General features: G+C 31.5%; 5 protein-coding genes across 6 annotated transcripts; 1 reads left to right on the plus strand and 4 right to left on the minus strand.

The window, feature by feature from the left end:
• Positions 1-687: 687 nt before the first annotated feature.
• Positions 688-5,933, minus strand: LOC111423127 (uncharacterized). 2 transcript variants are annotated; one of them, XM_071200139.1, is made up of 9 exons: positions 5,862-5,933; positions 5,477-5,810; positions 5,294-5,401; positions 2,494-2,666; positions 2,279-2,440; positions 1,963-2,202; positions 1,379-1,903; positions 1,003-1,320; positions 688-935 (listed from the first exon to the last, which is right to left on the minus strand). In XM_071200139.1, exons 4-7 carry the CDS (start codon positions 2,546-2,548, stop codon positions 1,833-1,835), a joined length of 528 nt encoding a protein of 175 aa, XP_071056240.1. In that variant the 5' UTR covers positions 2,549-2,666; positions 5,294-5,401; positions 5,477-5,810; positions 5,862-5,933; the 3' UTR covers positions 688-935; positions 1,003-1,320; positions 1,379-1,832. The 2 variants fall into 2 exon arrangements, with proteins under 2 accessions (XP_071056240.1, XP_071056241.1); XM_071200140.1 differs by having other exon boundaries at positions 997-1,320.
• A 362-nt stretch (positions 5,934-6,295) lies between these two features.
• LOC111424064 (uncharacterized) lies at positions 6,296-7,165 on the minus strand. The gene is made up of 4 exons (XM_023057475.2): positions 7,055-7,165; positions 6,840-7,001; positions 6,542-6,763; positions 6,296-6,482 (listed from the first exon to the last, which is right to left on the minus strand). The coding sequence occupies exons 1-4, from the start codon at positions 7,107-7,109 to the stop codon at positions 6,424-6,426; spliced, it is 498 nt and encodes a 165-aa protein (XP_022913243.2). The 5' UTR covers positions 7,110-7,165; the 3' UTR covers positions 6,296-6,423.
• A 2,561-nt stretch (positions 7,166-9,726) lies between these two features.
• On the minus strand, positions 9,727-10,573 carry LOC111424263 (uncharacterized). The gene is made up of 4 exons (XM_023057755.2): positions 10,463-10,573; positions 10,206-10,409; positions 9,951-10,127; positions 9,727-9,884 (listed from the first exon to the last, which is right to left on the minus strand). Exons 1-4 carry the CDS (start codon positions 10,515-10,517, stop codon positions 9,814-9,816), a joined length of 507 nt encoding a protein of 168 aa, XP_022913523.2. The 5' UTR covers positions 10,518-10,573; the 3' UTR covers positions 9,727-9,813.
• A 3,934-nt stretch (positions 10,574-14,507) lies between these two features.
• On the minus strand, positions 14,508-15,269 carry LOC111424090 (uncharacterized). Its single transcript, XM_023057513.2, has 4 exons — positions 15,165-15,269; positions 14,912-15,109; positions 14,690-14,851; positions 14,508-14,635 (listed from the first exon to the last, which is right to left on the minus strand). The coding sequence occupies exons 1-4, from the start codon at positions 15,217-15,219 to the stop codon at positions 14,559-14,561; spliced, it is 492 nt and encodes a 163-aa protein (XP_022913281.2). The 5' UTR covers positions 15,220-15,269; the 3' UTR covers positions 14,508-14,558.
• Positions 15,270-15,943: 674 nt separating this feature from the next.
• LOC111424188 (uncharacterized) lies at positions 15,944-16,691 on the plus strand. Its single transcript, XM_023057634.2, has 4 exons — positions 15,944-16,053; positions 16,117-16,287; positions 16,344-16,427; positions 16,484-16,691. The coding sequence occupies exons 1-4, from the start codon at positions 15,996-15,998 to the stop codon at positions 16,543-16,545; spliced, it is 375 nt and encodes a 124-aa protein (XP_022913402.2). The 5' UTR covers positions 15,944-15,995; the 3' UTR covers positions 16,546-16,691.
• The last annotated feature ends 4,402 nt before the right edge of the window (positions 16,692-21,093 follow it).

Below are 21,093 nucleotides of genomic sequence, written 5' to 3' on the forward strand. Positions count from 1 at the left end.
TTTGGCAATGACAGAAATTGTTTCTTTTAAAATGAAACATTTCCACCAGATATTTCTAGTGTGATTTCAATCCAGGATCAAATTAAATACTTTTCGTTCCCATTATCTCCATTTTGGTTCATCTTGAACGTTTAGTATTTACTTCTAGTGTTCCATGATCAACTCCTTCTATTTTTTTATAGAATTCTTGCATCAAGCATTGATTGATTAACTTTTGTAATCGAATACATTCCATATATAGCTGATATCAGTATCACCCGTTCTTATGACTTGATGGATGTCGTTGTTTAAAACAATTTCTTGTTTTACTTTGCTCGAGTTAGCAAGGTTTTTCGTATATTAAAATAATCGTTAATAAGAAACAAGCAAGAAATGAACTAAGGGAAATAGTCATGTTTCAATGCATTTATTTATTTTTGGAAATTTTGTGTCAATAGTAAATAATAATATTTTCATTGAAGATTCAAAATTGTAAAGAACCTGTTAATTATAACAAACAATTATTTTAATTTTTCTTTCAATGAACACCTTAACGATGTTACATTGTTTGAATTTTTAAAATTCTTTAGGATTATGGTGCATATGCCAAAAAATGGTCAAGGTTAATTTGTTGATATATAATTTGTGTATTCATCTCTATTTATTGTTGATTGAGTAAGTTTAAATAAAGGAAAAGAAATGCAGTGATTGTGGCTAAGAAAATCTTTAATCTTTATTTTGAAGATTTAATACAATAAATCAATAACATTTCAATGATGTTTGATGTTTTTTTATCACGTAGATTCATTTAATAAATAATTAAATAAAATAACTTGGTCCAGGATTTACCACTGTTGGTTCTTGTGAAATTGTTGATACATCTGGTTGTTTTGTTGTAGTTGATTTAGGACAGCGACGGCAAAAACAATAATGTCGAACATATCTTTTCTTTATATCTATAAAAAAATCATTTAAACAACTAGTTTATCACAAATTATTATTCAAAATTATTTATACATTTACCATTTCTAACAGCATGATGATGTTTTTTATTAGCAGCATTGAAAATCTTCTTATTATGAAACATATGTCGTTTTCTCTGAGAAGTTTCTGTTGGAGCTGTGTAAATTGTTTCAGTCGTTTCAGTTATTTCAATTGGAACAGGTTCAATTCTACAAATAACTCCACAATGGCATAAAAGAACGGGTCCTGGTCCTAATATAGGTGGATAAATTTGTGAAGTTGTAGTTTCAGTGGGAGAATCAGAAGAAATTTCAGTCGATGTGGGGTCACCGTCACGAAGTTGATGGTGATGTTTCTTAATATGATGACGATGGGAGGCTTAAGTTTAAAAAATATGTTAGCTTGAAGTAAATATACAAACATTTTTGTATGTTACCTGATAAAGCTTCGCAGGCAACGCCTATAGAAATAATGAGGAAAACAAATTTCATTTTTATTTCTATAATAAATGCGAATACACTAGTTTCGCAAAATAAAACAACACCTTTAAATACATACTTCAACAATGATGGCTATGTGTTTTTTAAATATTTTCTAAATTCATAAATAAACCGAGTCATGGTCGCTTTTGCTATGGAGTTATACAATGTTGTCATTTCCTAGAAAAACTTTCGTTAATATGATATTAATGTTACATATATAAAACAATAAAGCTTTAATAATAATAAAGCTCAGCTTTTTTTAAAGTAATTAACAGAAAACTAATATTTATGCACATTTTATTTATTCAACACTTTTCAATCAACTACAAATCATATAACAAATTTTAGAATTTCAAAAATTAATGATTTATTTAAGCTGAAACAATCGTGTTGTAAAGATGATTACAATTAGTGATGATTTTTCTTCATATCATGATGTTTAACATGATGTGCTTTTACGTTATGGTGTTTTTTACCATCTGCATGTATAAAAAGAATATTAAAAAATAAAATAGGAAAATATGTTAAAGTTACTTACGTCGGTTTTGAGGTGCTTCCGTGGTTACTGAACTTCCTTCACTTACAGTAGTTTCAGTGCTTTCAGTAGTTTCAGTGCTTTCAGTAGTTTCAGTGCTTTCAGTAGTTTCAGTACTTTCAGTAGTTACAGTACTTTCAGTAGTGTCCGGATTTTGTGTTGTAGTACTTGTAGTACCACTATTACATCGGCAAACATTACATAGATTTAAAAATGTACGAGTATCTTCCAATGAATTTAAATCTGCCAAGAAAAACTCGTTAAATACAATAATATTTATTAAAAAACAATAATTGTTTTTCATCATTTTCTTCCTCACCTTTTCTGACTGCATGATGGCGTTGACCACCAGAAATTGAACACACTGAGCACACAAAAACTCGACATAGAAATCCGCCAGGAATAACTCGTTTTGTATGTGAAACATCAAAAGATTCACTATGTTTTACTTGATGATGTTTCTTAGCATGATCATTTGAAGCTTAAATTAAGAGAAAAATTAAATACTTTTTAAAACATTGCTTTTTTATTTACCTGAAAATCCATCGCAAGCGATAATTAAAGTAATAGCGAACACCACCAGTTTCATCTTATTTGGTTGAATTGGTTTTGTTACAGTTTTTTAAAAGAGTCGAACTGAATTGCTTTCATGAAAAAAACCAACGGCTTATATACCCAAGGAAATTTGAATAATATTTTTGAGGATTCTGGAATATTCAACAAGTTGATAACAATATACTAAAATTTATGTTGTTAGAAAGATAAAGTCATGCTAAAAAAATGTGTATTAATTGCTTTTTCGAATGTTTTAAAAAGTAGTTCACTGAAAAAATCGTTAACCTTGAAGGAAAACTGTCATTAGAAATTTTCCTACGGTAAGAGTTGCAAATTGTCTTATTTGCTATCAGATCTACCAGAAAATAGTAGCTAGAGAAAAGTTTTGAAAACTGAAGACTAAATTTCAACAACAAATCTAGCTATCATTATACATACAACAGTACAGCCAATGATTAAAAAAAGAAAAAATTGACTACTGTATGACCTAAACATATTGAGCCAATTTTAATGAATGTATGGAAAGAGTCGGCTTATTCGAAGAAATGATGGTTAAACTCAACCAACATTTAAAAGCTTTTCCGCTAATTAACTCGTAGGAGATTATTCTTCTAGAAAGTTATAAATTATTTTGTCGGTAAAAACAAACTGAAAGAGATAAATGTAAAATTTCAATCGGAAATATACTTCTTATTCTTTCAGTTGCGTTACAGCACAGAACGAGCTTCAATTTCTACAACTCCTCGCACCCGCTCGCCAATTTCTTGCTCCAAGCAATTCCAAAATTATCTAAGCATCGCGTTCATTACTTTTTTAGGAACCCTTCTTTCATCCACTCGTTATGTCCAGTCTACTGAAATCTTCGTATCTTAACAAATCTTACAATATCCAGGTCCTTGTATATCTCTCCCACTTCGTAGTTATATAATAATAAATAAATAAATAATAATTTATTGAGCCAAATTAGAAAAAACAAAATACAATAATAAGGAAAAGTACAATAATATTAAACTTAAATTATAGCTCAAAGGGTGCAAGGGCAGAAAAGGCAAAACAATGCCACTGATTTTACTTGCCCTAATGAGAACAGCAGCAGAAAATAAAATAAAAGTTAAACCAAATCAAAACTGAGCAGTATCAATGCTCCAATCGTCGCCTTTGGTTATTGCGCTAAAGATTTTCCTTAATACCCTCCATTCAAATACTGCTAACATTTAACTGCATTAAGTGCATATAGTGTTTTAGTTCACTTCATGCTCCTTTATCGTATTTTCTGTACGGTGTTATTGGTCTCATTTACTATGCTTCCCAGATAGGTAAAATATGGCACTATGTCAAAAATGTTATCGTTTCAAATCGTCCAGTTTTGTCCTAGCCTGTATGCCTTTATATGTAACGTTACACTGTGTGCATCCTCCTTAATCTCTTCATAGCACTTCTTCATTCCTTGTTTGGATCCATGGATATCATCTGCGTGCTGTTAATTGTATATCTTTGTACATATTGGTGCTATTCTGGTTTATTTGTAATTGCTTAGAGACCTTCTGTAGCACTACATTAAACAATATGGGAGCAAGTCCCATCACCTGGTCACTGCATCTGCCCTCCACTTTGACTATACCCTTCGAGTTGATCATCACCGTACGAGTCAGATTTACCAATTTAAAAGGAATTCCCATTTTCTGCATGGCTCTATATAGTGCTTCTCGATCCAAAGTGTTAGGCACTATTAAAATCTGATCTGAGGTGGATCTGCCACCTGTAAACCCATTCGAGTAAGTTCTCCTCGGCGTACGGGGTGATTTTGTACCGTAATGTATCTGTTATAATTTTATATGTGGTATCCTCTCTTAAATTATTTTTTATATATTGAACATATGAGGACAGTCCCTCAATCTGTAGGCATCTTCTCAGTCTCCCACATTTTCACTAAAAGCGGATATATTAGCTCGTCACCTCCATGCTTCAGTAGCTCTGTTGGGATATATCTACCCCTGGTACCTAATTACATTTTAGCCTCTTTATGCACTTATTTGGGGTTGTCTTTAAGGAGTCCCTCGAAATACTGCTTCGATTTATTCAGCACCTGATCCCTATTTACCAATATCTCACCTTCCATGCTCCTACATATTGCATGCCTAGGCCTAGGTATGTGTTCCCAGTTTTCTTTATACATTTCTGGTTTCTTGTAGTAAACTTCTAGTACTGTGCTTAGTTGGGTATGTATAATATAATATACTTACCCTTGCAAAAATAAGTCTACATTATGTAGATGTGCAGATTGTATCACAGATATCAAGCCTAAACGTTCCAGTAAATAGAAGGAATATAATTCCAGGTTTAATTTTCTGAGAGTGTGTATTTGCCTAATTTGTGCGTTCCTAATTTCGATCACATAACCTGCATTTTGATATGAATTAAAATCATAATTCCTTTCTTCGTTATTAAACAATTATTTTAATTTTTCTTTCAATGAACACCTTAACGATGTTTCATTGTTAAAGTTTTTAAAATTCTTTAGAATTATGTGGCATACGCTAAAATGGTGAAGGTTCTTTTGATGATATATAATATGTGTACAGTGGTGTCATCTCTATTGTTGATTGAGTAAGCTTAAATGAAGGAAAAGAAAAACAATGATTGCGGCTGAGAAAAACTTTAATCTTTAACACAATAAATCAATAATAATTCAATGATGTTTATGATATTTTTTATCACCTAAATTCATAAAATAAGTAATTAAAAAAATAGAATAACAAAATTAAGTAAAATAACTTACTTGGTCCAGAAGTTATCACTGTTGGTTCTTGTGAAATTGTTGATACATCTGGTTGTTCTGTTGTAGTTGATACAAGACACCGAAGGCAAAAACAAGGATGTGGAATATCTAATTTGTTTATATATATAAAAAAATCATTTAAACACTAGTTTACCACAAATTATCATTTAAAATTGTTTATACCTTTACTATATCTAACAGCGTGATGTTTTTTATTAGGAGCATTAAAAATCTTCTTATTATGAAATATATGTCGTTTATTCTGAGAAGTTTCTGTTGGAATCGTATCACTTGCTTCAGTTGTTGTTTCAGTCGTTTCAGTTGTTTTAATTGAAACAGGTAAAAGTGGACAAAAAAACTCCACAATGGCATATAAGAGCGGGCCCGTGCCCAAAGTTAGGTGTAGAAATTTTTGGAATTATAGTTTCAGTGGGAGAATCAGAAGAAATTTCAGTCGATGTGGGGTCACCGTCACGAAGTTGATGGTGATCTTTTTTAATATGATGACGATGGGAGGCTTAAGTTTAAAAAATATGTTAGCTTGAAGTAAACATTTTTTTTATTTTACCTGAAAAAGCTTCGCAGACAACGCCTAAAGAAATAATGAGGAAAACAAATTTCATTTTTATTTCTATAATAAATACGAATACACTAGTTTTGCAAAATAAAACAACGCATTTAAATATATACTTCAACAATGATGGCTATGTGTTTTTTAAATATTTTCTAAATTCATAAATAATTCGATTCATGGTCGCTTGTGTTGTGGAGTTATACAATGTTGTCAGTATACAGTTGCAATAACTTTATGGGAATAAGTAGAATGGCAATCACTTTCTAGAAAAACTTTCGTTAATATGATATTAATGTTACATATTTAAAACAATAAAGCTTTAATAATAATAAAGCTGAGATATTTTTTTAAATAATTAATAAATTACTGATGATTTACTTCAACAACTTTAAGCAAAAGGTAATGATGTGTGAGATAGAAAGAAAAACTAATATTTATTCACATTTTATTTATTCAACACTTTTAAATCAACTACAAATCATATAACAAAATCTAGAACTTCAAAAATTAATGATTTATTTAAGCTGAAACAATCGTGTTGTAAAGATGATTAAAATCAGTGATGATTTTTCTTCATATCATGATGTGCTTTTACGTTATGATGTTTTTTACCATCTGCATGCATAAAAAGAATATTAAAAAATAAAATAGGAAAATATGTTAGAGTTACTTACGTCGGTTTTGAGGGGCTTCCGTGGTCACTGAACTTCCTTCACTTACAGTAGTTTCAGTGCTTTCAGTAGTTTCAGTGCTTTCAGTAGTTTCAGTACTTTCAGTAGTTACAGTACTTTCAGTAGTGTCCGGATTTTGTGATGTAGTACTTGTAGTACCACTATTACATCGGCAAACATTACATAGGTTTAAAAATGTACGAGTATCTTCCAATGAATTTAAATCTGCCAACAAAAACTCGTTAAATACAATGATATTTATTAAAAAACAATAATTGTTTTTCATCATTTTCACCCTCACCATTTCTAACTGAATGATGGCGTTGACCACCAGAAGTTGAACACACTGGGCACACAAAAAATCGACATAGAAATCCGCCAGGAATAACTCGTTTTGTATGTGAAACATCAGAAGATTCACTATGTTTTACTTGATGATGTTTCTTGGCATGATCGTTTGAAGCTTAAATTAAGAGAAAAATTAAATACTTTTTAAAATATTGCTTTTTTATTTACCTGAAAATCCATCGCAAGCGATAATTAAAGTAATAGCGAACACCACCAGTTTCATCTTCTTTAGTTCAATTGGTTTTGTTATAGTTGTTTAAAATGTCGACCTGAATTGCCTTCATGAAAAAAACCAACGGCTTATATACTCAAGGAAATTTGAATAATATTTTTGAGGATTCTGGAATATTCAACAAGTTGATAACAAGTTTCTAACAATTTAGCAAATTGCGATTAATCATAACTATGTACTGAAATGTATGTTGTTAAAAAGATAAAGTCATGCTAAAAAAATTTGTACCAATTGCTTTTTCGAATGTTTTAAAAAGTAGTTCACTGAAAAAATCGTTAACCTTGAAGGAAAACTGTCATTAGCAATTTTCCTACGGTAAGAGTTGCAAATTGTCTTATTTGTTATCAGATCTACCAGAAAACAGTAGCTAGAGAAAAGTTTTTAGCAGATGAAGTTTTGAAAACTGATGAGTAAATTTCAACAACAAATTTAGCTAACATTATACATACAACAGTGCTTATAACCTAAACGTATTGATCCAATTTTAATGAATGTATGGAAAGAGTCGACTTATTTGAAGAAATGGTGGTTAAACTGAACTAGATAGTCATAAAAATCACAAATTATTGTTGGTTAAAACAAACTGAAAGAGATAAATGTAAAACTTCAATCAGAAATATACTTCTTCTTTCAGTAGCGTTACAGCACAGAACGAGCTTCAATTTCTACAACTCCTCGCACCCGCTCGCCTCTTTGTTATCTTATCATCGCGTTCGAGGTCTTAACCTTAGTTGGTTTGTGACCTGGCAGTACTTCAAAATGTTATCGTTTCAAATCGTTTAGTTTTGTCCTAGCCTGTATGCCTTTATATGTAATCTTCATTCCTTCATCCTTCATTCCTTGTTTGGATCCATGGATATCATCTGCGTATGCTGTTAATTATATCTCTGTACAATGCTGGTGCTATTCTGGTTTATTTGCAATTGCTAGAGATTTTCTGTAGCGCTACATTAAACAATATGGGAGCAAACCGCATTACCCGGCCGTAAGCCCTCTTTAGGGTTGTCTGTACAGAGTCCCTCAAAATACTACTTCCATCTATTCAGCACCATTTATCAATATCTTACCTTCCATGCTGCTACAGATGGCATGCCTAGGCTTAGATATGTATTCCCAGTTTTTTTATACTACTAAATTTCTGGCTTCTTGTCAGAAGTATACTTCTTATACTTAGATTGGCAAATATAGGTCTACATTACGCAGATGTGCACATTGTATCACACATAACAAACCTAAACGTTCCAGTAGATAGAAAGAATATAATTTTAGGTTTAATTTTCTGGGAGTGTATATTTACCGAAATGTCTAGTGCGTTCCTAATTCCGATCATATAACCAGCATTTGATCTGGATTACTTCCTTCGTTATCATTACATTCTGTAGGATTAGGAGTTTTAAGAGCAACTATTTAGAGCAACGTGATTTTACTAATTATTGCATGAATACGATCTAATAACTGTATCATATAAGTTGTATTTGGATCATGGTCAACTTATTTGTTGAAGATTTTTTTGTCTGTCAGTCATTTAACAAGTAATTTAGTGATATTTATGCTATGCTTTCAACATACGATCTCTTGAAGTGTTGGGATAAAATAATAAGATCATACCTCTTTAGCTATATTAAATGCACCAGCAGTTCTAAATTGTAGGTAACCAATTCTGCTAGACATTCTTTTCCAAAAGTGGCACTATCATCTACATCTCGCACTTGATCTAGAGTGTATCCTTAATATTCAATAATTTTTCCAAATTTTATTAATTGTACTTTTGATCTACAACTTCTGCCAAAATTTCCTACCCGCAATATTAGTCCTAAGTGTTGTAGTAGTCCTATACATACATGAATTAGCGCCACACAAATCTGCATTCGAACTAAATCAGAAAGGAATAATCCTGAGTTAAATCAGAGAGAAAGAAGTCTGAACTAAACCAAAAAGAAAAATTCTCAAAACAGTCTAAAAAGACGCCAACAATATAGATAAGAAATAACCTAAACAAAATCAGAAGGAAATATGCCGAAAGAAGTAACATTGAAAGGCAAAAGAAAGGACCCAATAAGTGATTAAGAAGAATGCATAAATTATTGTCAGTGCTTTACTGATCAAATAAATTTCAACAAACCAAGAAGTAACGATTTTTGGAGTAGTCTTAACACTGCTTTCTAATGACATGAATCTTGTGGTTGCGAAGACAGTGTTGTAAGATTGACTTAGAATTGAATTTAGCTCATTGGAAATGGAAATAATCAACGAACAATGAAAAATTGTTTAAATAATTGATGCTCACACTCATTGGAATATAATAAAATCATAATCGTTGGTTTTACGTTTCAAACTGAGGCACCATACGAGTCGCTAAAACATAGTTAGAAAAGAACTTAGTCACCTTAATAGCAGAGAAGTCTCGAAATCTTTGTATTCAACGATCCTCCTAAAATCAAATTGTTCGCAGGGGCAAATACCTTTATAACGAGTGCTTCTACAGAGTATCCCTGTTGGTTATTGGAAAATTTTTCTCTTTGTTTTTCTCACCAAATAAGATATGTGATAGAAGATTTACGAGAAAAGACGTTAAATTATAGTTGGTAAAGTAATTAAAGAAAACGGAAATATTTATCCTCATTTTATTTATTCAAAACTTTTAAATTAATCACAATATTTGTAACCAATTTTCAGTTGGATAAGATCACTCCAATCAGTGATGATTTTTCTTGCTCTCATGATGTTTACCATGATGTGCTTTAACATTGTGGTGTTTCTTAGCATCTGCATTCATGAAAATCGAAAATTTAATTTTAAAAATAATACAAGAAAATATAAAACGTTACTTACGTCGTGCTTGAGGTTCGTCGGTGTTTTGTGAGGTTTCTGGCTCACCAGTAGTTTCTGGAGTTTCTGGAGTTGTTGGGGTTTCTGTATTTTCTTGATTTTCTGTACATTCTGTTGTTGTGTTACAATTGCACATTTTACACATATTTTTATCGCTAATATCTTCAGTTATATTTACATCTACAAGAAAAAAATATTTAGATAAAATAAGAAGTGTTTACGTTTAAAACGAAAATATTTCTTGTTAATGATTTTTACCTTCACCATCTCTAACAGAATGATGTTTTTTATGATGCACATTATGACTCTTCTTGTGAGAGTTATGGCGTTTTGCATCAGGAGTTTTCGGACAATTTGCACAAATCTCATCACATAAGCTTCCCTCCCGTTTTGATGATGCGACATGAGAAGTTTTATCATGCTTTACTTGATTATGTTTTTTAGCATGATGATTGTTTGAAGCTTAAATTAGAATAAGATAGATTTATTGTTTTATTGAATATTGTTTTCATTACCTGAAAAAGCTTCACAAGCTACTATTAAAGTAATAGCAAAGACAATCAGCTTCATCTTGTTTGGTTGAATTAGTTATCTTGTAGTTCTTACAAAAGGCTCAAATTGAACTGCTTTCACAAAACAAACCCACCACTTTAAATACTAATACGATAATTTAAAAAACGATTTTTAAAATATTTTCGAAACATTCTTAAGTTGCAATGTTATGTAAATGATAACTATAATTATGTTTAGTCATTGTGAGGAATTTAAGGTTGTTTTAAGGAACTTTTAGTCACGCTGAAAAAATTGTATATTTAATGAGCTTTTTAGAACCTTTTAAAAAAATTGTTTTACGCAAAATAACAGTTAATGTTATGCAAACTATAATTATTTTTATTAGTTATAAATGACTCATAGAGAAAGTGAGAATCAACAAAATACTATTTTATAATGATTTTATACTTGTTTCGATTTCATTGAGTTGATTAATTGACTTAATTTTTTTTTGTACTGAGAAGAGCTAATTCAAAACAAAATTGGTCGGAAAAATTTAGTACATGAAGATATCAGACAATCCTAATATCAAAAATGAACAATTAAATCTAGCTATGATCTGGATGGCCAATTCTGGTCACATGATTGGAAAATTATAGGATGAGGAAATAACTCTTATTAATTGAAGTACAAAAATAGTATGATTATTACTTTACTAGCAGCACATAAGAATTGTATGATGATACATCGAAACGATAATCTACACCAAACAATAACACCTTGTGGATGCATTTTTACTCCAATTGCAACAATTTGGACGATTTACGAATCCATCAAGATGAAAATGAGTTCCATCTCTCCAAATGATTTTGATTTTGTCTCATTTGATGTTCCAAAATTCTTCTTGATGATTGCTAGTTTTAAACTTATATTCTGTAACTTTAATTTAACAGTCGAGTCAGTGACTTTGCCTAGGTATATTAGGTTTTTGAAATATCTTGACCAAGCTCTCTTTTTTAAACTTCATCCAATCACTACATGTCATTGCACCTACATATCATTAACGACAAGGTAAACTTGCTAAATCATTTGTTGATCTCAGCTATTGACATATATGCCCACCGTGTGAGAGTAACTTCTGCCAAGGATCCCTGTCCGTAGCTTACTGATAATGTTAGATTGGTGCAAGACTTAAGAGATGAGTCTCTGTCAAAATTTAAACAACCAAAAAATCAGTCTGACTGGATCTACTATAAAGAATGAAGAAATCTTGTAAATACCGCTATTAAGTGTGAAAAACGTGCTTACATTACTCATACGATACAAAATTCTGTTAACCCGTGGAAAGTGTTGCGAAAAAATAATTTATTGCAATGTAAGGTTCATTCTTGGAAGCTCAATGCTATGGCCACTGTAGGGTTGATAATTTGATTAATGGCTTTGGTAAGCAAAGTAAAAAATATTTGGCCCAGGTGTTTTCTCATTTAGGTTGGTGTCCGAGAGTGATATTTTAGCTGAATTACGTAATATAAGATCAAATGCTGTTGTCCTGTAATCTTACCTCATATAACAAATATTATTAATACTTGTCAATTAGAAGGTGTTTTCCCTTCAATGTGGAAACAGTCCATTGTGATACCGGTACCGAAGGTATCAAGTCCAAACGAATACTCATGCCTGAGACCCATAAGCATTTTGTGTTCCTTATGAAAAGTATTGGAAAAGGTAGTTAACAGACAATGGACGGAGTTTCTGAAGGCTGAGCGCATTGTTCCAGTGAATCAGTCTGGTTTCAGGGAAGGGCATAGCTGTGAAACTGCTCTGAACAATATAGTGGATGATATTGTTACTGCAACTAACTCCAATAGATTGACTCTTCTGGGGATGTTGGATTTCTCCAGACCATTCGATACTCTAAACCAAGATTTGTTAATATCAATTCTTGACCATACCGGGCTTGATTCCGTCTCATTAGCTTTTTTCAAAAATTACCTTAAAGGCAGGATTCAATCAGTCAGTATTGATCAGGTGAAGTCGAGTGCCTTGGAGATAAAGTCTGGGGTAACGCAGGGATCGATTCTCGGCCCTACACTATTTAAAACACTATTTAAAACACGATAAATTTCAACAGCTTCGTTAATTTCTGTAGCGTCCACTACTATGCTGATGATACTCAGATTTATCTGTCCTTTTCTGAAGGCCACTTTGATGAAAGCTTCAATAAGTTCAAGCGTGACTTACAGGCATTATCGACGGGGTTCGGTTGTATTGCTTAAAGATAAACACTAATAAGACCTAGATCATTCCGTTTGGGCCCCGAAGTTAAAAAAAAAATTTATTAATGGGTTTTATCACCTGTCGATTGGAGATACTCCTATTCCATTGAGTAGTCTGTCAAAAACCTCGGACTGGTGGATGAGGCGTTGCGCTTTAGATTGCTCGAGCTTATGGCTGGTTATAATTGATTTATACTAATCGTTATATTCTCGACTGGCACACAAAAAAACTTTTATGCGACTCTCTGGTATTGTTACACTTTAATTACTGTCACAGCATATACTGGGCTTTTTTGGATTCCAGACATCAGGGAAAAATTCAAAAGCTTCAAACCTCGTGCATCCATTTAATTTTCGGAAATATGATCATGTGTTTTTTGGTTTTAAGCAGTTACAGAACATGAAATCTCGCAGATACATCCACAAGGCCTGCTTGTATTATAGGGTCATCACTGAAGGTACCCCTCTATACCTGCACGATAGGATTAAATTCAAAACGGACGTACATAATGTTAATATGCGCTTCAGGGGTACACTAAGACCTCCTTCCCACCGGACAGAATTTTTTAAACGGTGTTTTTCTTATCAGATATACACTACATAAAATAATTTACCTCGGCACCTGATTGGACTGCCCCTGAACCGATTTAAAAGAGCATTGAAGTGTTGGGTTATAGAAAAGAATTAAATGGTTTGAACTTGTATGCTGAGGAAATTCATTCCTAACTCGTTATCAGTTATCAATAAAGACTTAGTTTCACGAGGCAAGAAACAAGTTTTAGAAGCAAATCTATTCAGCAGTCCTAGTTTCGACACCAATAGAGCTTTACCATCAAAGTAGTATTGTCCGGAGCATCAACTGTAATTCAATCATGATTGAGGTTGACACTAATCAATTAGCTCTGATTGTAAAAATGTAGAAAAAATCTTGGGCACTTCTTCTCCAAATCCTGATACAAGACAGTTAAACGTTCTAACCGACTTACAGTTGGAAGACTGCGGTTTTTTCCGAATTTAAAAAATATTTACTAACGAAATGTATATTTTATTACAATTACTGTAAATTTATGATGATTGATTAATGGTGTAGAAATTTTAGAACTTAAAATGTTCCACAGAAACAGAAGTTTTGGAAACACTGATATAAACATTATTAAGAGTTATTTGGCGAGGATTGCCAATTAACAATTAATTCTTAACTACATTTATGTGAGATCAATAAGGATACTAGTCAAAATTAAGAACCAATGTCAATTCATATTGTGCAACAAAGAAAAACATAGAAGAATGCATGCAGAAATCATGGATCGAATATTCCATTACTTCCAATCTTTTAGATATTTAGACAACAACATTTAGATAAGATAATTTGCATTTGGAACAGAGATCTGGAATATACAAGATCAAATATAAGATTGGTTTGTAAATTGTCTAAAATCTTTCATGTGTAAACTTAAAATTGTTGCTGCTCTTCAATCACAATTTGAATTCCATTTGAATGCATCTCGATTACGTTTGATGAAACCAAGAATTGAAATAAATACACTATATTAATCATCAGCTATTACTCTATGCTCTGAAACCTATCAGTTATAAAAAGTAAACTCATAGAAGAACTCAAAGCAAGCTATTAATTGATGGAAACCAATTATACGCTTATCTTAAATATAAATTTATAGATAGATAGTGAAAGTATTGGAAAAAAGTATTTAGAAAAAAGCTAAGAACATCATGACGTGTAAAGCTAACACATAAAAATTGTATGAAATAATATAATATAATAATTTATATATATTTTATTTATTATTATTCAGCTGGAAAGATCATATAAATAAAATTATAATCAATGATGATTTTTCTTGTTAACATGATGTTTACCATGATGTGCTTTTGCATTGTGGTGTATCTTAGCATCTGCATCTATAAAATAATTTATTTTAAAAATAAAATAAGGAAATATACAAGGTAACTTACGTCGTGCTTGCTGTCCTTGAGTATTTTGTTGCTCTCCTTGATTTTCGATAGATCCTGGAATTGTTGATACGTCTGGATTTTCTGTACTTTCCGTTATTGCGTTACATTTGCAATCATTACACAAAGTAGTTATATCAGGAGTATTTTCATTTACATTTATATCTACAACAACATAAAGTAATCATATTTGATACGAAAAAAGTTCTTGTTAATCATTTTTACCTTCACCATCTCTAACAGAACGATGTTTTTTATTATGACTCTTCTTGTGAGAATTATGCCGTTTTGCGTTAGGAGTTTCTATTTTCTGACAAAGTAAGCAAATTTTATCGCAAATGGGTTCTGTCCGTTTTGAAGATGCAACATGAGGAGTTTCACCATGATTAAGTTGGTGACGGTTTTTAGTATGGCTATTTGTAGCTTAAATTAAAATAAGATACTATATTTATTTTTTATTAAATATTGTTTTAGTTACCTGAGAAAGCTTCACACGCTACTATTAAAGAAATAGCAAAAATAATTAGTTTCATCTTGTTTGGGTGAGTTGGTTTTCTCGTAGTTTGGTTTAAAAAGCTTGAATTGAACTGCTTTCATTAAACAAACACATGTGTTTAAATACTCAACGATAATTTAAACAAACGACTTTTGAAATATTTTGGAAAATTCTTATGTATTTTGAGTCATAGAGTTTTTGTTGCTAAGTTATGCAATGTTGTCTAAATAATAGTTGCAGTAATGTTTGAGGAAATTAGAGTCATGGTAAAAAAATTGTATCAATAATGAGTTTTTAGAATCTTTTAAAAAATTGCTTATTACAAAACAATTATAATTTAGCCAACAATTATTTTCATGAATTACAAATGACTCTAAGGCAGAAAAGTTGTTCATATATTTCGGTACAGATTTCTAAGAAATTTTTGATTGACGTTGTAAATATTATTTTGGATAACATTTTAATTTACAATGATTTACAAATCCCATAAAGATAAGAATAAAAATATTTTTATAACATGTAATTTAATTTATTGATAAGGAATTTTTTTCCAGGCTATTTTTTTAAATATTTCTAAACCTCTATTATACAATTCTTATCAACGTTTTGTAAGTAATTAAGTTAAAATCATTGCATGACAGCAACAAAAACAATTATGACTCAGAATGTTTAGGAATCCTTAAAATATTTGTTCCTTTAATTTTAGTCGTATGTACTTAAAGACGTTAACTTGCTTAAAGTAGCTAGTTAATTTCCAAGTTTTAAAGCAAGTATTATTACAAGACACAATCTAATAAAGAAAATCACACCAAGATGAAAGTTTGTGTCATTTTTGTTATTGCTTTAATCATAACTTGTGAAGCTTTATCAGGTAAATTAAATAATACTTTAATTTATTTTTGATTTTTACCTAATAGTTCTTATAAATGAAAAGTTTCTCGTCAACATACCAAGAAATATCACAATCAAGTTAGAGATGGTGGAAATGAAACAACAATTGATGAATCAACATGTAAATTAATTTGTGAACAAATTTGCCTTAATAAGAAATCTGGCGAAAAACATCATAATAGAAAACATCGTTCTGTTCGAGATAGTACTAGTGGTAATAATTTATAAAAAAAATTATTTCTTGGTTATTTCATCAACTTCTCCTTATAGATTCGATGGATGTATGTGCTATGTGCAAATGTGGTACTCTAACTCCTGTTTTATCATATCAAACCGGAGAACCCCAAAATCAAAGTGCGTAACTTTTTTTGGTAGTTTTATTTATTAATATTTTTTTAAATATATTTTAGGTGGCAAAAAGAGGCATAACGTACGAGCACATCATGTTTCAAAGAAGACTCTCCACCAATAAAAATGACCTTTTTATACGACGATTAATTAAATTGTGATATCTATTATAAAAAAGTAGTTGATATGCTTTGAAATGCTTTAATTGAATAGTATTAAACAATTTTTGTTTACGATTCTATTGTATTAAATAAATAACATTCATAAATACGTAAACTTTTATTAAGGGAGAAATTTTGATGTCATCCTCCTTTGTTAGGCAGTTATTAGTCAATAGAGTGTCAGTTATAGATTAGATGGCGGTCAGATGAATCAGCAAATTGAGATCATCAACGTCCAATAAGTAACAATAGATGATTTTGATAGACGACACAATCAACACAAAATAGAGTTGAGAAGGTCTAGAAAAGACAGTCACAGAAACACTATAAACTAGATCAAATATGTACCGATGTAGTTGTTTTTTAACTTGATTAAAATAAAAGATATGTTATAACAAGTAACTATCAGATTTGTATTGATGTTATTCATGTCCAAATTTGGGTATATTCGGTAAACATAACTGCTCGAATTTATTAGACTTTAATTCTCTTTTGATATAATATATCAATATATTATATCAGATAATATAAGAAAGAAGTTTGTCCTAGGCTTAGGTATAGTACGTTTTTTTTTATCTACACCTCTATGTTTGAATAAACCGCATATTCCGCCAATATCTTCCTTTGAGACATATTTGTCTCATCCCCATCAATAGTAAAAAGATAAGAGTTTCTCCTTTCAACATATCATAATAAGAAACATGATAAAAGAAGCTTGGGAAATCAGTACGTCAAAGAAAATATAAGTCTCTATCCTTTTCTGAAAGTGTATTTATTCTGATGCTTGATAGACTTATGCAGAGAAACCAAAAAGATAGCAGAGAACCAGCTACCAACTTGTGTTCGCGTTCTGAAAGGTCCTAACTGACAAAATATTAATTTAGGTCCAAAAGTCTATCTGTTGTCCAATATCACAACTAAAATTATATTACTAAGCAGTACGGCCCAACGGAGTGCGACAAATTTGTCAAAACAGTCCTATCTGACAGGACAGATAGATGTACTTGTTCTTTGTGAAATTCTTGTGATTGATTCATAACCTCAAATTGTATCTAACGCAATTAGTTGTGCAAGTAATTTTGCAAAATAAGTATTAAATCTACTTGACTTTCTATGTAAGCACTCATTATTGTCCTGTATTACCAACTTATTATTTTTTCAACACTACGACCAGCCGTGGTCACCGAATGGTTACTCTTACACTAAATTAACAACTAAAACAACGTATGTATTTTAAACCAAAAATGTCAAGAAAGAAACAAGATGACTTTAACAATTCATCGTTTACAAATGAAGAATCAGATGATATATCTTATTGCAAACCTAATACGGCTAGCATGTCCAATAGCGAAGGTAAAAATGAAGATCAATCTACCCATGTATATTTCTAATAACAACCTCAGAGTATTTGATAAAGCACCTCCAGAGAGAGAAAAAAAGGTTCATCCATCACCATTGACCACGAAATAAAAACTTCTTGCAACAGGAATACCTGCATAATGAAATGTTCAGAGGTAATAGACGAAATGAGACAAAAAGATATAAATAAGTCAGCTGCGTTAAAAAGATATGTAAAAAAAAGTACTGTTGCTTCCGTTTCATGCCGTAATAATACATACAACTATTTGCTAAAGAATTTTAATGGGTTGGACATGAAAGTGTGCAAAACGTTCTTTCTTGCCACCTTAATATAAGATAAAGTAGTAGTGCTATTATCCCCAAAAAAGTCAAGACGGGCACCGTCCAGCACGGAATTTTGTTAACAAAAAATCTATTATACAGCATTAATACACCTCTTCTCTATCTCCTCACTTCCAGCCTCCTCAGATCAGCCTCCACGTCATCCAGTCATCTTCTGCGCGGAAATCATCGACCCTCGCGTTTCTGTCGGTATGCTCTTCTTACCACCCCCTCCTCCCACATCCTCTCCATATGGCCATGTCATCTAAGTCTCGTCTTTCTGATGCTCCGAATGACACTTTCTACAATCAGGTTGGACAACATACAGGGCAAGGCATTCCCATGTCATCCTTACTACTCGGATCTTATTTCCTACAATGCCGCCACCTCAGTCTTTTAGAGAGCCATGAACGTTGTCAACTCTTCAACTCTGAAAAGGGTGTACACGTTCCATGTCGCCATCCATATTCCTAAATATGTCCCTTTTCTCATCTTAATCGTCTCCGTACCGTCTCCGTATCAGTTCTAGTTCTGAGACTTAGTTTGGGTTTCGTAACCGGTGTATTTTTGTAGATCGTGGCACAACTCCCTAATGATCAGAGGACTATTTGCCCCGCTTTCATTCATGCTGACCCTGCTTTCCATAAAGCTTGACTACCGCATTTCTAGTGGGATTGCTCAGGTTTCCAGGGTTCACTGTCTCTTCAAGCTACGTACCCCATTTGAACTCCGATATGTCTATTGTAATGATGTATAATGTTTTTAAAGCAAAAAAATCCATGCTTTATGGGTAGTTATGAGTTGTATCGTCATGAAGTCTCAAAAATGAATATATCTTTTGACCAACTTGGGTGCGAAGTATGTTTCCAGTGTTCATCATATTATTATCTTTACAAAATCTTATAAAGCTAAATATATCTTTGGGAGAAACGACGCAGAGTCACAAGGATAACCAGAGCAGAGTTTCTTTAAGATGTAATCTTTACAAAACGCATTATTGCTTTCATTGAAAGTTTTGTTCCTGAGTCGTGTGCCGAGAAATTTTATAGCATGAGGAATCACTCTACAGAACAGAGACAAAGAATCTATAACCATTTGGCTTGACAATTGTTGCGGCCAAAATAAAAATTGACAAATAAGCTGTAAATTTAGTAAACCTTCTAGAAAGAAATCCATACTCCGAGCGTAGAGATTCGTTGACCAATTTCATCATCAAGCGGAAAAATCTTTAAAACGTGTCAAAATAGAATCACATTAGGTTCCAAGAAATAATAAAAGCAACTTGCTGAACGTCAACATTTCATATTTTCATCAATATTTATTTTTGGTTTAAGCAAGATGGTGCATGTCCGTGGTTTGCACATCCTCATACATTTTTTAGACAAAGATTTTTCATAAAGGTGTTCCTAGATCTTAACTCGCAACTTATTTGCAATGTTTTGAAACAGTGAATTACAAGAATTAATTGATTATAGTGATGGAACGGATAGTGATTTTGCAAAACGTCGGATACCGGATATTCGGCATCCCCTTCGGCAGGATATCCGGTTATCCGACATATCTATCCGGCCATTATGGTGATAATTTCTGGTGCATTTCTTCTCTTTGCATATTTGAATAATTATTTGGATCCAAGATACAAAAAGAACTTTTTTGATGCTGATTTAACTAACGAAGCAACTCAAAAAAGAGAATACATTAATTAATAATTGGCGACATTTCCACAAGGATCCTGCAAGAAATTAATTTTATAGCGAATTTTGAAAGTTATCGATGAAAATTGCAACATCGAAAATTTTATCAAAACTTCAAATATTGTTTTCTCAAAAATTAAAATTTATTTTTCAAAACGGGTTGGTTCATTGAAAAGAGGACACTTTTATTGACACTTTGGGAAATTTTTATACTCATATTCCGACAACTGAATTTTATACGAATTTTTAAAACTTAATCGGCGAAAATTGCAAAATTTAAAAAAATTGTCAATTATTTCAAAAGATTATTTCTCAAGAACTAAAAGTGATTTTTCAAAACGCCTTGTTGCATTAAAAAGAGGATACTTTAATTAATAATTGGTGATATTTCCACAAGGATCCTCCCAGAAATTAATTTTATAGCGAATTTTGAAAATTATCGATGAAAATTGCAACATCGAAAATTTTATCAAAACTTCAAATTAATGTTTTCTCAAAAACTAAAAGTTATTTTTCAAAACGGGTTGGTTCATTGGAAAGAGGACACTTTTATTAACACTTTGGGAACTTTTCATATCCATATTGCCAGAACTGGAGTTTATACGAATTTTTAAAACTTAATTATTTTTACTGGTATTTTATCGAACGTCTAAAATATTCAAGGGAACTTATTTACCCATTAACGATCTTATAACATATTTTTATAAAATTAGTGATATATCTTAATTATTTCACTGTTTATAATAAAAACAACAAATTCAACGAAAATTTCGTGAATAACTCAATTTAATAATTTATGTCATCGAGGATCTAATTCCTTGTCTTATCCCTTTTCGGTGTGGGTTGGATTGTGATTGGACTCAAAAGGGCAAGGGTCTGAGACGGTTACATGTATTCCACATCTGAAGTATGCATAATTCATGCTCGGTTTTGGTCGAAATCTCAAAATTCTAGAATCCCAAAATAATTCAAAATAAAAAATTAATAAAGAAAAAATTAAATAGGGTTGGTTTCAAAATTGGGCCGTCTATTTACGTACAACAAAACACAGAAAGCACCCATTCAAATCAAATCAAAAGGAAAGTCTTGAATAACCTACATTCGATCTCCCCACATCTTTTATTCAATTTGTCTTTT

Source organism: Onthophagus taurus, chromosome 11 (assembly GCF_036711975.1).
Source record: "Onthophagus taurus isolate NC chromosome 11, IU_Otau_3.0, whole genome shotgun sequence".
Classification (NCBI taxonomy): Eukaryota; Metazoa; Arthropoda; class Insecta; order Coleoptera; family Scarabaeidae; genus Onthophagus; species Onthophagus taurus.

Excerpts from the sequence above, each read along its gene's own strand:
- LOC111423127 (XM_071200139.1), bottom strand. The coding sequence starts at position 2,548 with ATGAAACTGGTGGTGTTCGCTATTACTTTAATTATCGCTTGCGATGGA. Across the intron at positions 2,203-2,278 it reads CCATCATGCAGTCAGAAAAG|ATTTAAATTCATTGGAAGAT; the intron begins GTGAGGAAGAAA and ends TTTTCTTGGCAG. Across the intron at positions 1,904-1,962 it reads GGAAGCACCTCAAAACCGAC|ATGGTAAAAAACACCATAAC; the intron begins GTAAGTAACTTT and ends TTATACATGCAG.
- LOC111424064 (XM_023057475.2), bottom strand. The coding sequence starts at position 7,109 with ATGAAACTGGTGGTGTTCGCTATTACTTTAATTATCGCTTGCGATGGA. Across the intron at positions 7,002-7,054 it reads CGCTTGCGATGGATTTTCAG|CTTCAAACGATCATGCCAAG; the intron begins GTAAATAAAAAA and ends TCTTAATTTAAG. Across the intron at positions 6,764-6,839 it reads CCATCATTCAGTTAGAAATG|ATTTAAATTCATTGGAAGAT; the intron begins GTGAGGGTGAAA and ends TTTTGTTGGCAG.
- LOC111424263 (XM_023057755.2), bottom strand. The coding sequence starts at position 10,517 with ATGAAGCTGATTGTCTTTGCTATTACTTTAATAGTAGCTTGTGAAGCT. Across the intron at positions 10,410-10,462 it reads AGCTTGTGAAGCTTTTTCAG|CTTCAAACAATCATCATGCT; the intron begins GTAATGAAAACA and ends TTCTAATTTAAG. Across the intron at positions 10,128-10,205 it reads TTCTGTTAGAGATGGTGAAG|ATGTAAATATAACTGAAGAT; the intron begins GTAAAAATCATT and ends TTTTTCTTGTAG.
- LOC111424090 (XM_023057513.2), bottom strand. The coding sequence starts at position 15,219 with ATGAAACTAATTATTTTTGCTATTTCTTTAATAGTAGCGTGTGAAGCT. Across the intron at positions 15,110-15,164 it reads AGCGTGTGAAGCTTTCTCAG|CTACAAATAGCCATACTAAA; the intron begins GTAACTAAAACA and ends TTTTAATTTAAG. Across the intron at positions 14,852-14,911 it reads TTCTGTTAGAGATGGTGAAG|ATATAAATGTAAATGAAAAT; the intron begins GTAAAAATGATT and ends ATGTTGTTGTAG.
- LOC111424188 (XM_023057634.2), top strand. The coding sequence starts at position 15,996 with ATGAAAGTTTGTGTCATTTTTGTTATTGCTTTAATCATAACTTGTGAA. Across the intron at positions 16,054-16,116 it reads AACTTGTGAAGCTTTATCAG|TTTCTCGTCAACATACCAAG; the intron begins GTAAATTAAATA and ends ATAAATGAAAAG. Across the intron at positions 16,428-16,483 it reads CGGAGAACCCCAAAATCAAA|GTGGCAAAAAGAGGCATAAC; the intron begins GTGCGTAACTTT and ends AATATATTTTAG.